General features: G+C 38.6%; 2 protein-coding genes across 2 annotated transcripts in view; one reads left to right on the top strand and one right to left on the bottom strand.

Moving 5' to 3' along the window:
- Positions 1-973: 973 nt before the first annotated feature.
- On the top strand, positions 974-2,759 carry LOC135116014 (blastula protease 10-like). The gene is made up of 5 exons (XM_064033233.1): positions 974-1,002; positions 1,497-1,698; positions 1,911-2,034; positions 2,214-2,348; positions 2,656-2,759. Exons 1-5 carry the CDS (start codon positions 974-976, stop codon positions 2,745-2,747), a joined length of 582 nt encoding a protein of 193 aa, XP_063889303.1. The 3' UTR covers positions 2,748-2,759.
- Positions 2,760-9,760: 7,001 nt separating this feature from the next.
- LOC135116013 (uncharacterized) overlaps positions 9,761-18,797 on the bottom strand; it is a 52,219-nt gene continuing 43,182 nt past the window's right edge. Inside the window, exons 8-17 of the mRNA XM_064033232.1 lie at positions 18,251-18,532; positions 17,992-18,094; positions 16,603-16,655; positions 14,258-14,347; positions 13,627-13,795; positions 13,206-13,349; positions 12,486-12,681; positions 11,953-12,079; positions 11,347-11,628; positions 9,761-10,937 (exon numbers count right to left, since the gene is read on the bottom strand). Coding sequence (XP_063889302.1) covers positions 10,798-10,937; positions 11,347-11,628; positions 11,953-12,079; positions 12,486-12,681; positions 13,206-13,349; positions 13,627-13,795; positions 14,258-14,347; positions 16,603-16,655; positions 17,992-18,094; positions 18,251-18,532 — 1,586 coding nt within the window. The 3' untranslated portion in view covers positions 9,761-10,797. The remainder of the gene's footprint in view (positions 10,938-11,346; positions 11,629-11,952; positions 12,080-12,485; positions 12,682-13,205; positions 13,350-13,626; positions 13,796-14,257; positions 14,348-16,602; positions 16,656-17,991; positions 18,095-18,250; positions 18,533-18,797) is intronic.

The raw sequence follows: 18,797 nt of genomic DNA, 5'->3' as shown, positions 1-18,797 counted from the left end.
TATTTATTTTTTTTAAATTTTTTTCGGAGCGGTTAACGATTCCTGTGCAAAAATGTAGTTTTCCTCAGGCTGTCGCAAACGTGACGGTGACACCGACACCTATTATTGTGGATCAGGTACGTACATGCCATCTATCCGTATCTTGCGGACTTGCTTTACTGAGTGTTGGCTTATAAATGATGATGGCCTTTTACTCAAGAATTTCACTGCAATGAAAGCAAGTCATACTTGCGAATACCCGTTGACAGTGATTGACTGACTGATCGATTAAAATTTCTTTCGAATACACGTTATTTTGAGGTATAGGGAAGGAGAAAGACAGGAATTTTTGCATTTCAGGCGAATATAAAGGATCACACAAGCATCATGGACAGCACGCATGAAGAGCGAGAGAAAAGCAGGGAAGATCATTTGAAATTGGTGGGTAAGGAAGTGCTACAACCTTACTTTGTTGTCCCCGTGATAAATGACCAATTGATAAATCTGTTCACCAAATACTTCTGTTGTGTTCTTTTTAAACATGCAGACTCGCAACTTCCTGGGAACCAACCCGGAGAGAGTAGAGGATCACTGGATGCACGAAGAGGTACATGCTGCTGACGCCGGAGCAGTGGCAAGCCATCACGGGACGGAAGGCGACTGGTAATGTGTTCAGAAGATGGCCAAAGAATGCAGTTACAGGCCTCGTTAACGTCCCCTTTTTATTCGCTGACAATGGTAGGTAATTTACTATATAAAACAAATGTCACACGCCCTCTATGATACATCACATCCTAATAACAAAGTAAAATTCTATACGTAACGTAATCAACAGAAGTGGATCGAAGGGCGGTGTTCGCGGCAATCAATCACTGGGAGACGCACACCTGCATACGATTTCATCTAACAGACAACAGTGCGCAGCCACACCTCCGCTTCATGAAAGGACAAGGGTGTTACTCTTACGTGGGTCTCGTCTTTCAAACCGGCCAGGATGTGTCAACAGGAGAAGGATGTACTAGGGTAAGTCAACCAGTTGTTAGTGTTGAATTAATAGGAATATTAGACAAATTTATGGATGGGATGATGGGTGGAAATACGCGTAGCTAGGTATGTGTTATAGAGAAACTGCCACGTGTAGGCTGGATGACCTCTCGCAACGTCCCTAATTTTCTTATGTTTTCGTATACTTCAACCATACGATTTGAATTATTTATTTATTTTATTTATTTATTTATTTTATTTTATTTTATTTTATTTATTTATTTATTTTATTTATTTATTTATTTATTTTATTTATTTATTTATTTATTTTTTCAAGAGGGAGGTCTCAAGCCATTTTTCTAGTGTTAGTTAATTCTTTTTGGTTTTTCTTCTTCTGGCACCTCAGTGGGCATTTTGTGATATAAATTTCGTTGCCCTTGGCCAGTAATCCTCTTACTTGGAAAAAAAAAAAAAACATATGAAAGAAACTATATTATTGCGATCTGTGTGATATTGTTCACTGCTACATTTTGACAGCTTGGCATTGTGGTGCATGAAATTGGCCACGCGTTGGGATTTTATCACGAGCAGAGCCGCCCAGAGCGAGATGATCACGTGTACATCAACACCGACAACATTCTGGGAAACTATCGCTCTAACTTCGACATCGTACATGCCATTGAAAACTACAGCGTAGCTTACGATTTGAGCTCTGTGATGCACTACAGATCGAAGGTTTGTTGCATATGGGTGAACATGAAGGGAGAAATAAGCCGATGAAGATGAAGATGGCAGGATGATTACAGTCATATTCCCGTCTCACACTTGCAATCGAAATAATATTTATCTGATCAGTAATACCAGAAAAAAAAATTGTTTCTTTTGTCTCCCTTTTCCTCCTCCCTCTCTTCCTCTTCCTCCTCCTCTTTCTTCCCCTTCTTTAACAGGCTTTCTCAGCTAAAGGGAATACGACCATAGCCACCAAAAACCTGCGGTATCAAAGTGTTCCCGGGCAGCGGGACGGGTTGAGTCACAGGGATATTCTCGCCAACATGATCTATGGCTGTACTGGTGAGTATTTGAGGAAGGAGTGCGCGCGCACGCGAGAGAGAGAGAGAGAGAGAGAGAGAGAGAGAGAGAGAGAGAGAGAGAGAGAGAGAGAGAGAGAGAGAGAGAGAAGAACAGACACAGATCAACAGATCGGCACTTAGAAGTAACGTGAAGTAATGTAAAGTCATTCATCATTCCAGATACGTGGCTGAAAAACTGTAATCGTTCCTCCGAAATTTGCCAGAACGAAGGCTTTACGGGAAGGGACTGCAAGTGTGTGTGTCGCTCGGGAACCTCCAGCCCAAACTGCGCCAAAGTTACGTTCGACTACTATAGTAAGAACAACTGATCGAGTGTGTCGTTTGGGTTAGGTTCACTAATATAGGTCTGTTCACTTACTGCATTGAACTTAACGGAAGTAAGGTACTGTGTTCACGAAACATTTAGGAAGAAGATGAGTGTTCTGTCTCTCTTGAAACCCTCAAAACAAACTCACATACTCTAAAAATAAAAATAATGAATAAAATAAGTTAGTAAATAAAAAAAATAAAAAAGGGTATGGCTTTCGGATGACACAGGTGACATGAGGCTGTAAACTCATAGTTGTTACTGGTATTTATGTTTACTATTTTTTTTTTCCAGATAACCTTCTGCAGGAATACACAGAGGTCGTCACGAATGGGACAGTCATTACGTCGCCAAATTATCCAAGCGAGTATGAGAGAAGTAAATAGACTAATTCAACGAAGCTACTCGCTGCATGCTCCTCTAGTGAGTGATTTATAATTCATGTGACTCCTAAGTTACCGGGGAGAGAGAGAGAGAGAGAGAGAGAGAGAGAGAGAGAGAGAGAGAGAGAGAGAGAGAGAGAGAGAGAGAGAGAGATTAAAAAACATCTGTAGTCTCATCCACGCAATTTATAACTACTTAACTTCGTAGTATCTCAGCATATCACTCACTCACTCGTTCACTCACTCTCAGGTAATCCTTAAAATCGTCATTCCCCGCAGGCTATGTAACACGCTTAAATGGAGTCAGAGGGTTCACGTCTCGGCATCGTTCTTTTACATCAAGTTCTCGACGGACGATAGAATAGTCCGCCGCGGCTTCAACATCAGCATTGAGGGAGTCAGTTCGAGCTGCCACAAGGTAAGGCACATCACTTGCCCGCGCTTTTGTTTTGCTATCAAGTGGTACATCGAAAAGACAGGTCTGGAGGAAGGGAAATGTTTTATCAGTTTGAACGACTATGTACGAAAGAAACTGGCTACATGTACGAATACTCAATTAACAGTTCTTAAGAGGCAACGAAATCAAGAACACAAAATGATACGCACAAAAAATGTATTGTGGCGTAAGTTTCTCTTTCCAACGCCTCTGAGCAACTTTTGATCGGTATTGATTGTCTCTGCGTTTCGTGTCTTACATCTATGCCGTCTTATTAAAACTGTCAGCTGGAGTACGGGCACTTCTGCACATCACAAACCCTCAAAGCCGAGTAAGTGATGCAGTACTGCATGTAGGACAAACCCTTTACCTAAATCCTACATATCAGCAATACCTACTAACACTGGCGCTTGTGTGTTCAGGGATGGGGTGGGTATTGTCTCGATTACCATGCATTAATGTGACAATAATTTACATTTTCAACCTTCTCATCTCTTACCCCCTGTGTTGTAATTGGACTACCGATGCATTTTTCTTTAAAGACAAAGTTATATAATTTAGTTTGTTTCATGTGCTTATGTACGTTAAATATACGTAGATTCATGCATGACACCTGTTTACATAATCTACAGGAAATTTAATAAACCAAGTCTCTTCCACATTATAAAGTCCGTCTGTTTGTTATAACTTCTTAATATCTCATGCACACCATTATTTATCTGCGTGTTTTCATCCTCCTGTGTTTGCTACCGAGACGCATATTTCACCCAACAGAAGTGACCTTGTTGAATGAGTAAATTGGAAATGTCTCCAACAGACTATCCAAGAGACTGCTGACTCCCAAGGTGTGATCGAATTGCCAGGCATATCTTATTATGAGAAGAAAGAAGAGCATTGTGAATACCGCGTCCAGGTAACCAATAATGTTTTAGACTTAAGTACTGTCCGGTACTTGTTAGTTGTAAATGTATATCTTCGCTTTTACCAAATAACTCTTCTCTTCCCTTAGGCACCTGAAGGCTATCAAGTAAAGCTTACCGCACTCAAATTAAGTACAGATACATCCAAAGGCTGCTGGAAAGAATGTCTTGATCAACCTGCACGGAGAGAGAAACTACCCGGCAGTATCGAGCATCATTTACTGTGGAAGCCAATACTACCAAGAGATGAGCCACGTGACCACTGGGGGAGTGCTCTCTGTACATATTTTTTTTCAACTTTAAATAGGCATCTGTTGATCTTAAGAAGAGATGAGTTGAGCTGAGCATATCAGCGTTAACCTAGTCCACAGCTATGAATATTTAAAGTATAATTTCATTCATTAGACGAACGCAAGATCAGTGACAAGATTGCATTTCAGAAATAAGCGACACCCCTATACAGCAAATTCCTCAGTCAAGAGTATATACAGCAAATTCCTCAGTCAAGAGTATATACAGCAAATTCCTCAGTCAAGAGTATATACAGCAAATTCCTCAGTCAAGAGTATATACAGCAAATTCCTCAGTCAAGAGTGTATACAGCAAATTCCTCAGTCAAGAGTATATACAGCAAATTCCTCAGTCAGGAGTTCAGCTGTTTCAACCAAGGAGTCAAGCTCGTTTGGGTGACATACAGCTCAATCCAATATGAATCAAGTCACGTAAACATATATCATCACGCAGAATAGGAAATAGGATGCAGTACACAAATGCCTTTCACTATCATTACCTTACGTCCGAACCTGGCAGCTGCGCCGCTCGTGTGACAGGCCCTCAGGTGATTATCAGTACCTATCATAGATTATAATATTTTCCTTACCTTGTCCTGACGTCTGCCAGTCACGAAAGACAGCTGATGGTCAACGATCTTTTCCTAGTTGTGTAATCGTCAGTCCTGATCCACCAAGTTATCAAGGTGACACACAAATTCGGCGATCACCAGTGATTACACTTAACACTCAAAAAATAAGACACTGAATGGAAAAAGAACTGTGTCTCTTTGTGGCACTGACGGATGTGTGAAGTAAACAACATTCACCTCATTCAGTGTGTCAAGTGCTTCGAGACATCCATGCATTCTTACGTCTTATTGATACCAAAGGAGTACTTCATAATCTGTAATCAGAGTAATGACATCGTGTCATCTGTGTGTTAAAGGTTATAAAGATACTGGATGATGCTCTGTTGGGTGAATGGGTTATTTAGATCTACAAGATGAAGCCTTACTCATCTTGCCAGCTTGACCACTAATCGCTATCAGTTTATTATTATTTATTTTATTTATTTATTTATTTATTTATTTTATTTATTTATTTATTTTATTTTTTGTACGGAATATAAGGAAAATATAAACTCTTATTGGTGTGTTGCTACTGATGTGTTAATAGCGGTGGCAAATAATACAAGATTCTGTAACTGTCTCACGATTCAAGTATTGGTTGTCTTTTCATTTTTCCGGAAAATATTGAATTATAGTATAGTTCTACCTTGGAATCTCACACAAAAGTAGAATCTGGAAATCTTATGGCGGAACTCAACAATTTAGTGACAATGAAAACAATGAAAAATAAATCATTCATTTTGCTAGAGTGAGGTTATATATATATATATATATATATATATATATATATATATATATATATATATATATATATATATATATATATATATATATATATATATATATATTACAGTCAAAACCCGGAATCAGTCAAAACTAGTTTCAACTAGGTATTTTCAATGTGTTGGTGAACAACTAGTATTACCTAGGCAAAACTAGTTATACCTTAATGTGTTTGATATAACTAGAAATATCAAAGTTTAACTAGTTAAATCTAGTTTTATCTGATCGTGTAAGTTAAAACTAGATTCAACAACGGTACTGAATGTCAAAAGTAGGTGAGGGATATGACCACTCGTTTGAGTACCATTGCTCGTTTGAGTACCATTTTTGGGGAACTCAAACATAATTTGTTTGTGTTTATAGCTCATTTTAGTACCTTTTTAGGTGGCTGAAACGTTTATTGGTCTATTCACATACGAGTATGTGCCGTCTCTAGTACCTAACTTATACAATTCATCCTCACTTCTGTTTAAAACAACTGCAATGATATTCCGCAAATCTCCTTTTCCCTTGTCAACATCTGGAATTGGTACAGTGACATTTTGTCCCACATTTGCTGGAGGGTGAAACGCATCAGATACTGTCTTCATTCTTTTTGCCTGCTTTTTCAAACTAGTACTAGCTACTTGCCTATCATGTGATATTTGTGCTTCAGAATTACAGTTTAAACATATAACATTAGATCCAAAGCCATCCTTGCCGCTCTCAACGTTTATTCCACGAGATTCGTGAATATGTGAGCCACACTTCGAGCAGTAGTGACCTTCACTTATTTCCATTTCACACACACAACACGAAAACACTTCACTTCTATTACTAGATCGTGAATTTATGTCATCTTGATTTGTCATCTGCAAAGCAACATTAGATTCACAACAGTGTCCTTGTTTACATGTGCAATTATCTTCTCCAAATCCTCCTCATTATTTACAACTTTAATCAATTCTCGTGGAATGCATGTTGTTGCAAGGCCAACCCTTGGTTCTACAACAAACATTGCTTTGTATGGGCTTCGATTTATACCAGAATGATGGGCTCTGTTCTTCATAAATTGTACAAAGCGTAATCCTTCGGACCACCTTGCTGTATCATTGTCTTTCATCCATCCACTTAAAATGTTTTCAATATCTTGATTTGCCCGTTCCACAGACCCTTGACTTTGATTATGTCTTGGTTTTCCATGCACAATTTTCAACTCTGGCCACAAAGAAGCTAAGGACGTTATAACACTATTTACAAATTCTCTTCCGTTATCACTCTGTAAAATACAGGGTGCTCCAAATGTTAAAAAAATATCAACAAGGTGATAAGCAACTTCTTCAGCACGTTTACATTGCAATGCACGTAGTATCACAAATTTAATTGAATGATCTTGATAAACCATTATGAATTTATATTTTCCATCTGCTTGTGTCTGCATATCAAGTAAGTCCACTTGACACCGACTATTTAGCTCTGAGTGTAAGATTGGTTTGGAAACAAGTCCTCTTTTCTTTTTATTTTCTTACTTTGGCACACTTCACACATGGTCAAGAAGAGCTTTATCATATCATATCGGCTGTCACATTTACATATTTCCTGTTAATTTCACATTTCAGTCTATCTCGACCACCATGACCGATTGCTACATGAGATGTCTTAATGACTTCAAAAATCTCGGGAGCAGGAACGTAATAACGAACTTCGTCATTTTTGCTACTTGCAATCAGTTTTTGAACACCACCAATTTCAATGACATCAAACCGCTTCAGTCTTCTGTACTGTAGAGACGTTTTCTTCTTAGCAGTTTTAGCCTCCTTTACCTCATGCAACAGTGAACCGTATTTTTCTGCAGTAAGTATTTATTTATTTATTTATTTATTTTTTTTATGTAGGAAGGATACTGGCCAAGGGCAACAAAAATCTAATAAAAAAAAAGCCCACTGAAATGCCAGTCCCATAAAAGGGTCAAAGCAGTGGTCAAAAATTGGTGGATAAGTGTCTTGAAACCTCCCTCTTGAAGGAATTCAAGTCATAGGAAGGTGGAAATACAGAAGCAGGCAGGGAGTTCCAGAGTTTACCAGAGAAAGGGATGAATGATTGAGAATACTGGTTAACTCTTGCGTTAGAGAGGTGGACAGAATAGGGATGAGAGAAAGAAGAAAGTCTTGTGCAGCGAGGCCGCTGCACAAGACAAGTATGTTGTAGTGTGATTCTTGTTGCACGTCCCACTTCAGTATGGTCTGTAAAAACATAGTCTCCCATTCAGTGTCAGCTGCCTGGTTAGGAGGGCGGTCAAGAGGGTGTTCAGGATGGTCAGGTGAGCTCCAAGTTGCCATCTTGTTGTATTGGTGGCTCACGAACAACTGAAAGGTGAAGTAAATCAGTGAACCAGGTAAATGAGAATGAATCCTCCCCCCCTTACCCCACCCTACAAACTATGACTCAGTAACATCTAACAAAGAAATAACAATTAAGGTAAACGGCAATGCAATAATCTGATATCAGAGGACAACACACGTACTAACCTGTGTCAATGCAGGAGGACAGCGGACTGAAACATACAAAAACTGACAAGCCAGCGTCCTCACTTCCGGTGTTTGTCAAGCGAGTCCCACCCTTATGGTCCCCACATGGCTCACTCCACTCCCTAATGCTACTTATACATATAAATGGTCTCCCCGGCACTACACCAGTTTCACTTTTAGTCTAACCTAGTTTTCCCAAACTTAACAATTGTTAAAACTAGTTTTGACTGAAGTGTGTAGGTAAAACTAGGTGTAAAATACATTTCGTGTTTTACCGAGCCTTTATGTTAAGAAACTAGTTTTGCCTAGGTAATACTAGTTTTTACAAACAATAAATTATACTACTAGTTCTGACTAGTTGAAACTAGTTTTGGCTGATTTCGAGTTCTGACTGTAACATATATATATATATATATATATATATATATATATATATATATATATATATATATATATATATATATATATATATATATATATATATATATATATATATATATATATATATATATATATATAGTCGACTTACGATCTATGCGACTTAAGACTGATCGCACTTACGATCACTTTCCTACGACAGTTTCGGGCCAGCTCCTGGCGCTGTGACGCTGTTGATAGGCTGGTGGCTCAGCGATGCTCACATCATTCCCGTGCCTGGACAAAGCTCCCAGGACAACACACTTCCTCTTGTGTTTGTTCTTCACTTTGGGAATTTTTCAACAATATCAACCAAAGGGAAAATATAATTTTCTACTCAACTCCTCTCTCTCTCTCTCTCTCTCTCTCTCTCTCTCTCTCTCTCTCTCTCTCTCTCTCTCTCTCTCTCTCTCTCTCTCTCTCTCTCTCCTTATTTCCTACTCTCATCCCCGTTCTCTCTCTCTCTCTCTCTCTCTCTCTCTCTCTCTCTCTCTCTCTCTCTCTCTCTCTCTCTCTCTCTCTCCCTCTCTCTCTCCTTATTTCCTACTCTCATCCCCGTTCTCTCTCTCTCTCTCTCTCTCTCTCTCTCTCTCTCTCTCTCTCTCTCTCTCTCTCTCTCTCTCTCTCTCTATGTGAAAGTATGAACAATCAATCCTGAGGATTGCTAAATAGAGTGAGACTGATTGTAAATGAAAATGGAATTATACAAGAGTGAGAAAGAGTGAGAAAGGATGGAGCGAAAGTGACACAGAACGAATGAGGTGGAGAGAGAGCAAAGTATTACTCCCTTGTCCCTTATCTCTGGCAGATAAGGGGCAGGTGAGGTGATCATAACATAGATCGACTTTCGACTGCTCTGTCGGAACCGATCGCAGTCTTGAGTCGACGACTACCTGTATATATATATATATATATATATATATATATATATATATATATATATATATATATATATATATATATATATATATATATATATATATATATATATATATTGCTTTCATGCAATATTGAAGCAATAAACCAATGAATAAAGACAGTAAACACTGAGGTATTATCATTAACATTTACTGAAATCAATGTTGCTAAGATTCCATGTAAGCTTACGTCTATGAGTTTATATGTAAAGGTTTATAATGAAACATACCTATGTATTGTCTTCAAGACTCCTTACTTTTTAGCACTGTTGTTTATAAGTAATATTGTATGTGCACAAAACTAAGAACCAATATAGAAGATGCCTTAATTCAGTGTTGATACCTTCATTGTTACATGAACGGTGTCTTTTAACTATTAACGAACAGCCTTCCAACTATAAATCATCACAAGACAAGATGCAACCAATACATAAGACTACACAAAGGCTTATTAGCTTTAGCTGTCGGCGAAACTATCTAAAGGTGCTCTACAATATAACGAAAAATTCCGGTGAGGCTACATGTAAACGTTCCTCCAGAAAGTCACCTCAGCGTATTCCATTATTTTGACTATTGCAACAAATATCATAAGTACACACCAAAAACCTAAGAGTATTCAAATTTTGGGGAGAGAGAGAGAGAGAGAGAGAGAGAGAGAGAGAGAGAGAGAGAGAGAGAGAGAGAGAGAGAGAGAGAGAGAGAGAGCGGGTTGGCAGGGTAGGTTATCACACTGATAGCAAGATGAACGTCAAGATTATTATATTGATGAGTGTACCTTTTTCTTCCCATCTTTTCTTATTATCTCTGGCCATTGTGTAGGGAACATGTCTGCACACACAAACATGCTTCACAGGCAGTGGCCGCATACAAAGCTGACTTTTTTTGTATACTGTAGTCTAAATATAGATAATTTCTGAACCCTATGTTATGCAGTGCAACTAAATGACTGCAGTACTATAGTCTGCGGCATCATTATATAAACCATTTTAAAATTTGGATACCTCATAACAAAATCGCCGCCGGCTAAAGCTCAATATTTCACGAAAAAAAATCACTAAATCTCTCCACAACTTTCACAATGCTTAAGGGTTTGCTAAGCTGTGCACTCGTGAAACTGCTCTCTTCCGTTTGCCTTTCCTTTGGATGATGGTGGGCATAGACCACTTGAGATTCTACTTCCCAGAGGTGTCCGCCAGCTCGGCCTTATACTTAAAAGGAATTTCCTTGGCAATTTCTTCACCTGTCTTCAGCCATGCTTGGAACTTTGTCTCCAGCTCTGGTGTGAAGTAATTGACCCTGTCACCAATGGCTCCTGAAAAAAAAAGCACAGAAAGTCTCCTCACCGTGTTGCATTATATTGCAACAAATATCCGCAAATATACACCAAAAACCCGAGAGTATTCAAACCTGAAGACAGAGAGAGAGAGAGAGAGAGAGAGAGAGAGAGAGAGAGAGAGAGAGAGAGAGAGAGACTGGTAATATAACGTAAAGATCATTGATGTGAGTGTACTTTTTTTCTTTCTGTTATCTCGCTTTGCTTACTCTTTATGATGTGCTGTAGACTATTTTTTTGTCTCTTGTAGCGCGCACACACACACACACACACACACACACACACACACAATTGGTAGCCTTCCGCTGTACACAAGCAAGGTCATAACGGCTGGGTTTGCTGCGCGACTCGGGATTTGAACCAGGAACTGCTTGGCTGTAATACATACCTTTTCTAATAAAATCTTTTCTTCCTTCCTTTCGCGCCCTTTCAGTGTAAACAGACGGTGGGGGATTGACAGACGACCTGCTTTTCATTTGCGAAATACTGGTGTGTTCAGCCACCTGCCGCAGCTGCTCCTCCGACAGTCCCGTACCAAGGAAGGCATCGAGGCGCTTTAGTTCCCTCATATGATTTTCTTTCATATCCTCGTAGAAGAGGAAAAGAAGGTTGCGGTGCTGTCGCTTTGCCCAAGCCTCCTTCAGGTGTCCCCAGAAAGGCGCCTGAAGGTCTGCCGTATAGTATCTTTGAGAATATGCATCACATATCATATCTTACAAACTATATATATATATATATATATATATATATATATATATATATATATATATATATATATATATATATATATATATATATATATATATATATATATATATATATATAACGAGGCTTACAAAGAGATATGAAAAAATATGAGAGGTGAATATATAGGTTGGCGCTTTCACTATCTCAAAGTACAAATCACAAACCATGAAGCTAATGATGAAAATGAAAAAAAAAGTAGTAAGAAATAATAGATAAATAAAAATGCCAATTAAAATAAACGCCTTACACAAGTCACGGCACCAAAAGTCCACAAAGTCTGAAAAGTCTCCTATGAATTCCGCCGAGCCCAAGGAACTCTGGTGGTGGTAATAAGAGACGCAGACGTCCCGCGGATTTCTGGTCACATACACCACCTGGATGAAGGAACGGAAAATAAAACAAAACCTATACGAGATTATAATCTAACAATAGGCACAAAAATGCTGAAGTATGTAGAATGTGGTTTGCATACGTTCACGTTGTTGGGACTTTAATAGAAAGTTTACATAGACAGATAAACAAAAATGTTATGAATATAACATTTTTTCAACTCCACTTCATTTCCCAAGCGAAGCGAAGACAGCTATAATCTAAACAAAACTGACGTACTATGGAAGCGCAAAATTTGCATCAAAATACATTTTCCTCCTTACCGTATACAGACAACTTGAAAATTTCGAAAGGTTATTCTTAACACAAATTATTTATACTTTAACACCATGATGGAAAACACGACATAGTGAAAAGAAATTTCAAGACATTTTTCATTGTGTATCTTACCTTGCATGTTTCTAGAATGTCTGGAGGTAACAAAGAGAAAGGTAGGTGAGTTTTTATGGTTCTGGGTGCGGGGGCCATCTCAGCCAGTTCTAAGAATATACCCCCGGTTCTGGGATCAACATCCGGGTGGCGAGACACAAACTTGGCGACAAGGTCTGGGAGGATGTCCCTGTGCACTGCATGTATTGAATCAAACCTAGAAGCACAAATGAGTCATGACAGATTCTGTTTGTGTATGCTGTTATGTACATATGCACATGGCTCTAATTCAGTTATATATTTTTTTCTTCAGTTAGATTTCCTTCTAATTCATTGTAGCCTCTTATCACCACGGTGCTTTACTTATCACCACGGTGCTTTACTTATCACCACGGTGCTTTACTTATCACCACGGTGCTTTACTTATCCGCTTCGTCTATTCCTGACGGCAAGAAGACGCACTTTCCGAACTCCTCTCGTCAGGACTGAATCATTTGTTCACTCCAGGACTTACGTGGCTTACTCTTGGCTTCCTACAGTTAGGATTGCCTCTTACAGAAACACCCATATAAGCAGGATCAATTACCGGGAGGTTTTGGAAATCCAACACTATTCAAAGCTGAATGGACGGGAATCTATATTGAAATATTCGTTTAATAAGATTTCAAAAGCATTAATTTGACCAAAAATTATCAACAAACACAAAGTTAGCGAGTATTAAATACTAAAGCATCTTCTTACTCAAAGAAAGGCGACCGGACGTTGAGGGAAACCTTGGATGCCTCGTTGAAATCCAGACCATTCCTCATCGTCCACACAATCTCTTGTGTCCACGTCGTGCCGCTTCTGGGAAAGGTTGCGATGACCACGTCGCTCTCACAAAACCTGACATAAAATACAAACATATGGGTTATATATATATATATATATATATATATATATATATATATATATATATATATATATATATATATATATATATATATATATATATATATATATATATATATATATATATATATATATGTGTGTGTGTGTGTGTGTGTGTGTGTGTGTGTGTGTGTGTGTGTGTGTGTGTGTGTGTGTGTGTGTGCGCACGCGTGAAAAGCAGATGGATGATAATTTAATATCAGCAAACCATAACTGGTAAAAATTTACTTACTTAAAGTCTTTATATTTCTTGGTGAACCCCATGCAGTGAGGGGGAAGGAGGTGACGGCTGGGACCCACTCCCACCAGACCTTGGCGGAAGCCCAAGAACTTGGACTTGAGGTCCTGCTGCTCCTCCTCCGTAAGGAATGTAACGCTTTCCTTCGACATCGTCTTCAAAGCTTGCATTTAAAAAATGCATATATATCAATGTAAAATATATAATAATGCAAAATTCCAGTCGCATTTGGTATACTACTATATTCTTAATGCAGTTCTGTCTATCTGATACTCCGAGTTCTACTTTGATGCAAGAGGACCACTGGCCTAGGGCAACAAAAAGGAAGAAAAAAAGACCGCTAAGGTGCCTGTCCCTAAAGAAATATCAAAAGAATAATAAAATTTTGAATTTTGATTGAAGTATATGCGTGTACTAAGTGCATATAGAGTAGTGTAAAGAAGAAGAGTTGTCTTTTAGAGGACTTGCTTGCGCCATGAGGTCATAACGGCACGACTGATATAAAGTGTATCTGGAATGTTGTGAAATTTTTAAAATAGCAACATCAGAGGAGAGTCTCACATTGGGATTGTTGAAGACTGACTCAGATATCTGGTGCTGTTTGTTATGTGCCCGAGACACTGACCACACTGACCCAAACCGCAGGGCTCTGCGTTGTTCGTTGTGTCTCCCTCGCTTGCCTCCAGGTTCTCCCAGTGCAAGGGTAAAGTTCCACCTAAGGTTATAGTATTGGTAAAATAATCAAAATAAAAAATTTAAGAGGTAAGTTTTTTTTTTTTTTCAAAAGACCAGTCTTCTCCACAAACATGAAGATTGTGGTTAAAATATTAATATAAAAACAAAAGTATGGAATGGTTAAAATATTAAAAAATTACACAAAGAATGTAAACATAGAAGAGGAAATGAGGGATTAATCAAAACCTTAAGTTCTAAAAATGAGAGGGTTAGCATATTATTGCATTAATTAATTTGATTTTATTTAGTTTAAAGTGAGGCGGTACTGACCCCGGTACCAGACCACTCTGTTTAGCATTGCTCGTTCCGTACCCAAGACACTGACCCCACTGACCCAGATACCTGGCGTTGTTCGTTATGTACCCAAGACACTGACCCCACTGACCCAGATACCTGGCGTTGTTCGTTATGTACCCAAGACACTGACCCCACTGACCCAGATACCTGGCGTTGTTCGTTACGTACCCAAGACACTGACCCACTGACCCAGGCCCCAAGACCTGGCGTTGTTCGTTACTTGTATTCCTCACTTGGCTCCATGGTCTCCCAGTGTAAAGATAAGTTCCGTCCAACACTATATTACTGATAAAATAAAAATAAGACAGTTAAAAGGTAAACTATAATTTGTTTAAAAGACCAGTCTTCTCCACAAATATAAGAACCTTATGTCCCGGGGAGAGAGAGCTCTCTCTCTAAGTATCAGCGACACCTGGGAACTCCCATCTTCATCGCGACAGCAGAAAAGATATCGCTCCCGCAGCTCCACCAGACCGGGACACTCCACTAGAAAGTGTCGCATTGTAAGGGGAACTAAGCAGTTATCACAAAATAGTTGGGTTTCCCGTGACATGAGGTAGCCATGAGTGAGACGTGTGTGACTCATCTGGAGACGGGCCAGTGCAGTCTCTGAGCGGCGCCCCAGCACATGGACATATATCTATGAACGGAAAGTAACAAAAGTTATCTCACCCATGCTAGTGGTGGCAACCAAATCCTCCTACCTACCTTGCCAATTGGCAAGAACCGTCACCCTTATACTAGAGTATAAGTCATGAAAGGGAATGAGGATGGAAGGAACAACCCGAATCGCCGCCTCTTTAGCCAGCCTATCGGCCTTCTCATTCTCCTTAACTCCAAGATGTGCAGGGATCCACCTTGCAATGTTGTTGTCAAACCCAGGTCTATGTATGTGCTGCGGTTGATTGTGCGAACATATTACGAAAAAAGAAACAAGCTGTTAAAGGGATGGTATTTCCTAAGAAGAAATCAGCAACTCAGGGAAGACGTTAGGAGACACGATATAATCAGACAAGCGGCAACTCTGCACAGTGCAGAGAGACAATCTTCACCAGAGTCCTGATAAGGTCTGGCATCAAAGCATGGTTATTTCTTTCATATGTTCCAGGATTTACAAAGTTGTATGTTAATTGTGTAATTTAAATGGATAAAGTAAACTTATATAGAGGAAAAAATGGCATTCGTCCCAAGGTGATGATACATCCCAAACTCGAGATAATGTACGTAGTATTAAGAATGTTTTGCCATATTTCTTCCTCTCTGCTTGATGATATTGGCTAAAAATGTTCATATTATTTTATTAGTTGGTTTGCTAACAAAGAAATGCCTTTTTTTTTTTCTCTCTCTTTCTTCTTTTTCCTGTTGACCGCCTTTTATGTGTAAAATCCAGTCAGCTGGTGAATCTGGCAGTTTTACAAGACCACAGTGAACGCCACAATTCTGATTTTACTTCATAGTCCTCTGAAAAAAACCTTCCACGGGCTCTGAGACTGGGAATCCATGTAATCTCACAAGGCCTTTGATGAAATACAATGAAAATGTGTTGCTGGGATTATCTACTTATCTATTTATTTATTTATTTATTTATATTTTATGCGGGAAGGACACTGGCCAAAGGCAAAAAAAATCTAACAAAAAAAGTTCCAGAGCTTAGCAGTTACCATTGCTTTGTGTGGGTAATGGCTTGTTTCTAGTGCCACGATCCAATTCAAGACACTTATCTTTAATTTTTGACTACTGCTTTAGACCCTATTCGGGGACCGGTATCTCAGTGGGCCTTTTTTTTTTCTTTCTTATTGGATTTGTGTTGCCCTTGGGCGGTGTCCCTCCTACATAAAAAATAAATAAATAAATAAATAAATATATAAAAATAAGAAAGTTTCATAAAAGAATAAGCTAAACAGCTCAAACATTACTACAAGAGTAATGCTCACTTACCTGTGCGGCAATGGTCGAAAGTCAGGGACAGAACCCAGGCAAACTTTACCACCCTCGGAAGTTACGTACAGGTGTTGAGGGTGAAGCCGCAGGCCATAGAGGTTTTATCCGGTTACCACCTGCCAGACGTACGACATTACTACTATTGTTATCATTACTATATCGAATGACACACCGATGCCATTACAGTTAAGCTATGACATTGGCCCTCAATATCATATGTACTACAATATATTTTTCTTTATAGAAATTCTATGTGTTTGTGATCTCAAGATGAGATGTACTGCAATATGTTGGGCTAACCCTCTCCTAACACTTCATCTGCCCATTGCCTCTTAAATACAGTGTTAAGTACAGCTATTATCGCTATCTCAGTGAGACACTATTTTTTTTTTTTTTTTCTCTCTCTCTCTGTTTAATCAATGGACAAAGTCTCATGCCAACATGGAACTACGGAAAAGCCGCTTCACAGAGGAACTTAGATTATCCTATACAAAAGACAAGCCATGTTTCCTATGTTTGTATACAAAATACGAATATAACCTCTTTGAACATATACGTGAAAGAAAAGATACTATCTATACAAAAACAATGCTAAATGCATATTTACTGAAAATAAGCATCATCATCATTTAATTACCAGTTATCATTGGAGTTATGAACCACTGAAGTAGATCATCTCTTTATTGAGTAATTCATATTCTTTCCGTATAAGATTTCTTGAGGAATGACTGCATATTGATAGCAAATAGTCTTGGCCTATCTCATAGTCTGTGTATAAAAGAAAGAGAGGGAGGGAACATTCTCTTAAAATTTTAAAACTATATAATGAACAAAATACATGATAGTACTACATGGGTACAAACGTTTCTAGACTTACCATTGTCGAGTGACTAATGCGGAATAGTACCTTAGGAGTATTATCGAATTCATTTGCTATTTTTGAAACTACACTTAGCTTCTCTCTAATCGGTTTAATTTTTCGTCATGCGATGAGCAGCGCTACATCGGGCTTTTGTTTCGCTGCACTCTTTCCGATACCTTTTGATCTTCTATGTAGTTTTGTGATCAGAACAGTAACGCGTATTCCAGCTGTGGCTGCACAAATACCATAGGTAGTCTTTTCTTACGTTTGATGTGTTTTTAGTATTTAAAGACATGAAGCCCAACATAATATTTACATTTTTTTTTTTTTTTGCATATTGTTCCACGTATACTGGGCGCTCTTTTTTTAGATCCCTGCCAATTATTACTTTCAAGTTATTTTTCTTATTTAACTTTTCATAGCGCATTTTTATACTTAGAAATATTTATTTTTGTTGCAAATATAGCTACATTACTTTGTTTTTTTTTAGTTACATAAATGTGTGCTGTTCCTATATCTGATACTTAAATGGAATCTCCTTAACCACTTCTCCCCCTTTCTTCATCCATGATTGGAACTTGGTCTCCAGCTCGGGTGTGAAGTAGTTGACCCAGTTCCCGGTAGTTCCTGAAAGAAGTCACGGGGACACTCAACCTTATTTTTCATGTTTTGTTTTAAGTTCGCTTAACACAAATTGGAAAAAAAAAAAAAACATTCACAAAATATAAGCAAGTACATCAACCAGTGTTACAAATTACACCCTACAGCATATACTTTAGGTACCTTTCCTAACGTGGTCACGTCTCATTTCCTTTATTGCCCGAGCAGAGTAAGTGCTGATTGGGGAGACAGTCCGACTTCTGCTTTTCATTTGGGAAAATGTGGTATATTCGGCTACCTGGCGCAGCTGATCCTCCGATAGGCCAGTCTCGAGGAAGGCATTGAGGCGCTTTAGTTCCCTAGTTATGTTTTCCTTCATGTCTTCGTAGAACAGAATGAGGAAGTTACGGTGCTGCCGCCTTTCCCAAGCCTCCTTCAGGTGATTCCAGAAAGGCCCCATGAGGTCTGTTGTATATAATTTCAAATATGTTAGACTCTGGGTTTAAATAATCTGTAACGAAAAGAGACATGGATAAAAAAAAAAAAAATGAAAATAAGTCCGGCTCATAAGGTACAAATAGTCAGAAAATTAAAAGAAAAAAATAACGTAAGAAATGTTTAGCTTAATACAGGATAAGCTTTACCATACACTATGTATTTCATTATTACAACAACCACATGGACCTTGACCTGACCACACACTGACCTCAGCACATCTGGACTCACACCT

The sequence above is a fragment of the Scylla paramamosain genome, chromosome 30, assembly GCF_035594125.1.
Source record: "Scylla paramamosain isolate STU-SP2022 chromosome 30, ASM3559412v1, whole genome shotgun sequence".
NCBI classification, from domain to species: domain Eukaryota; kingdom Metazoa; phylum Arthropoda; class Malacostraca; order Decapoda; family Portunidae; genus Scylla; species Scylla paramamosain.
The sequence above is the reverse complement of the archived record's forward strand: the minus strand, read 5'-3'. Positions and strand labels throughout refer to the sequence as shown.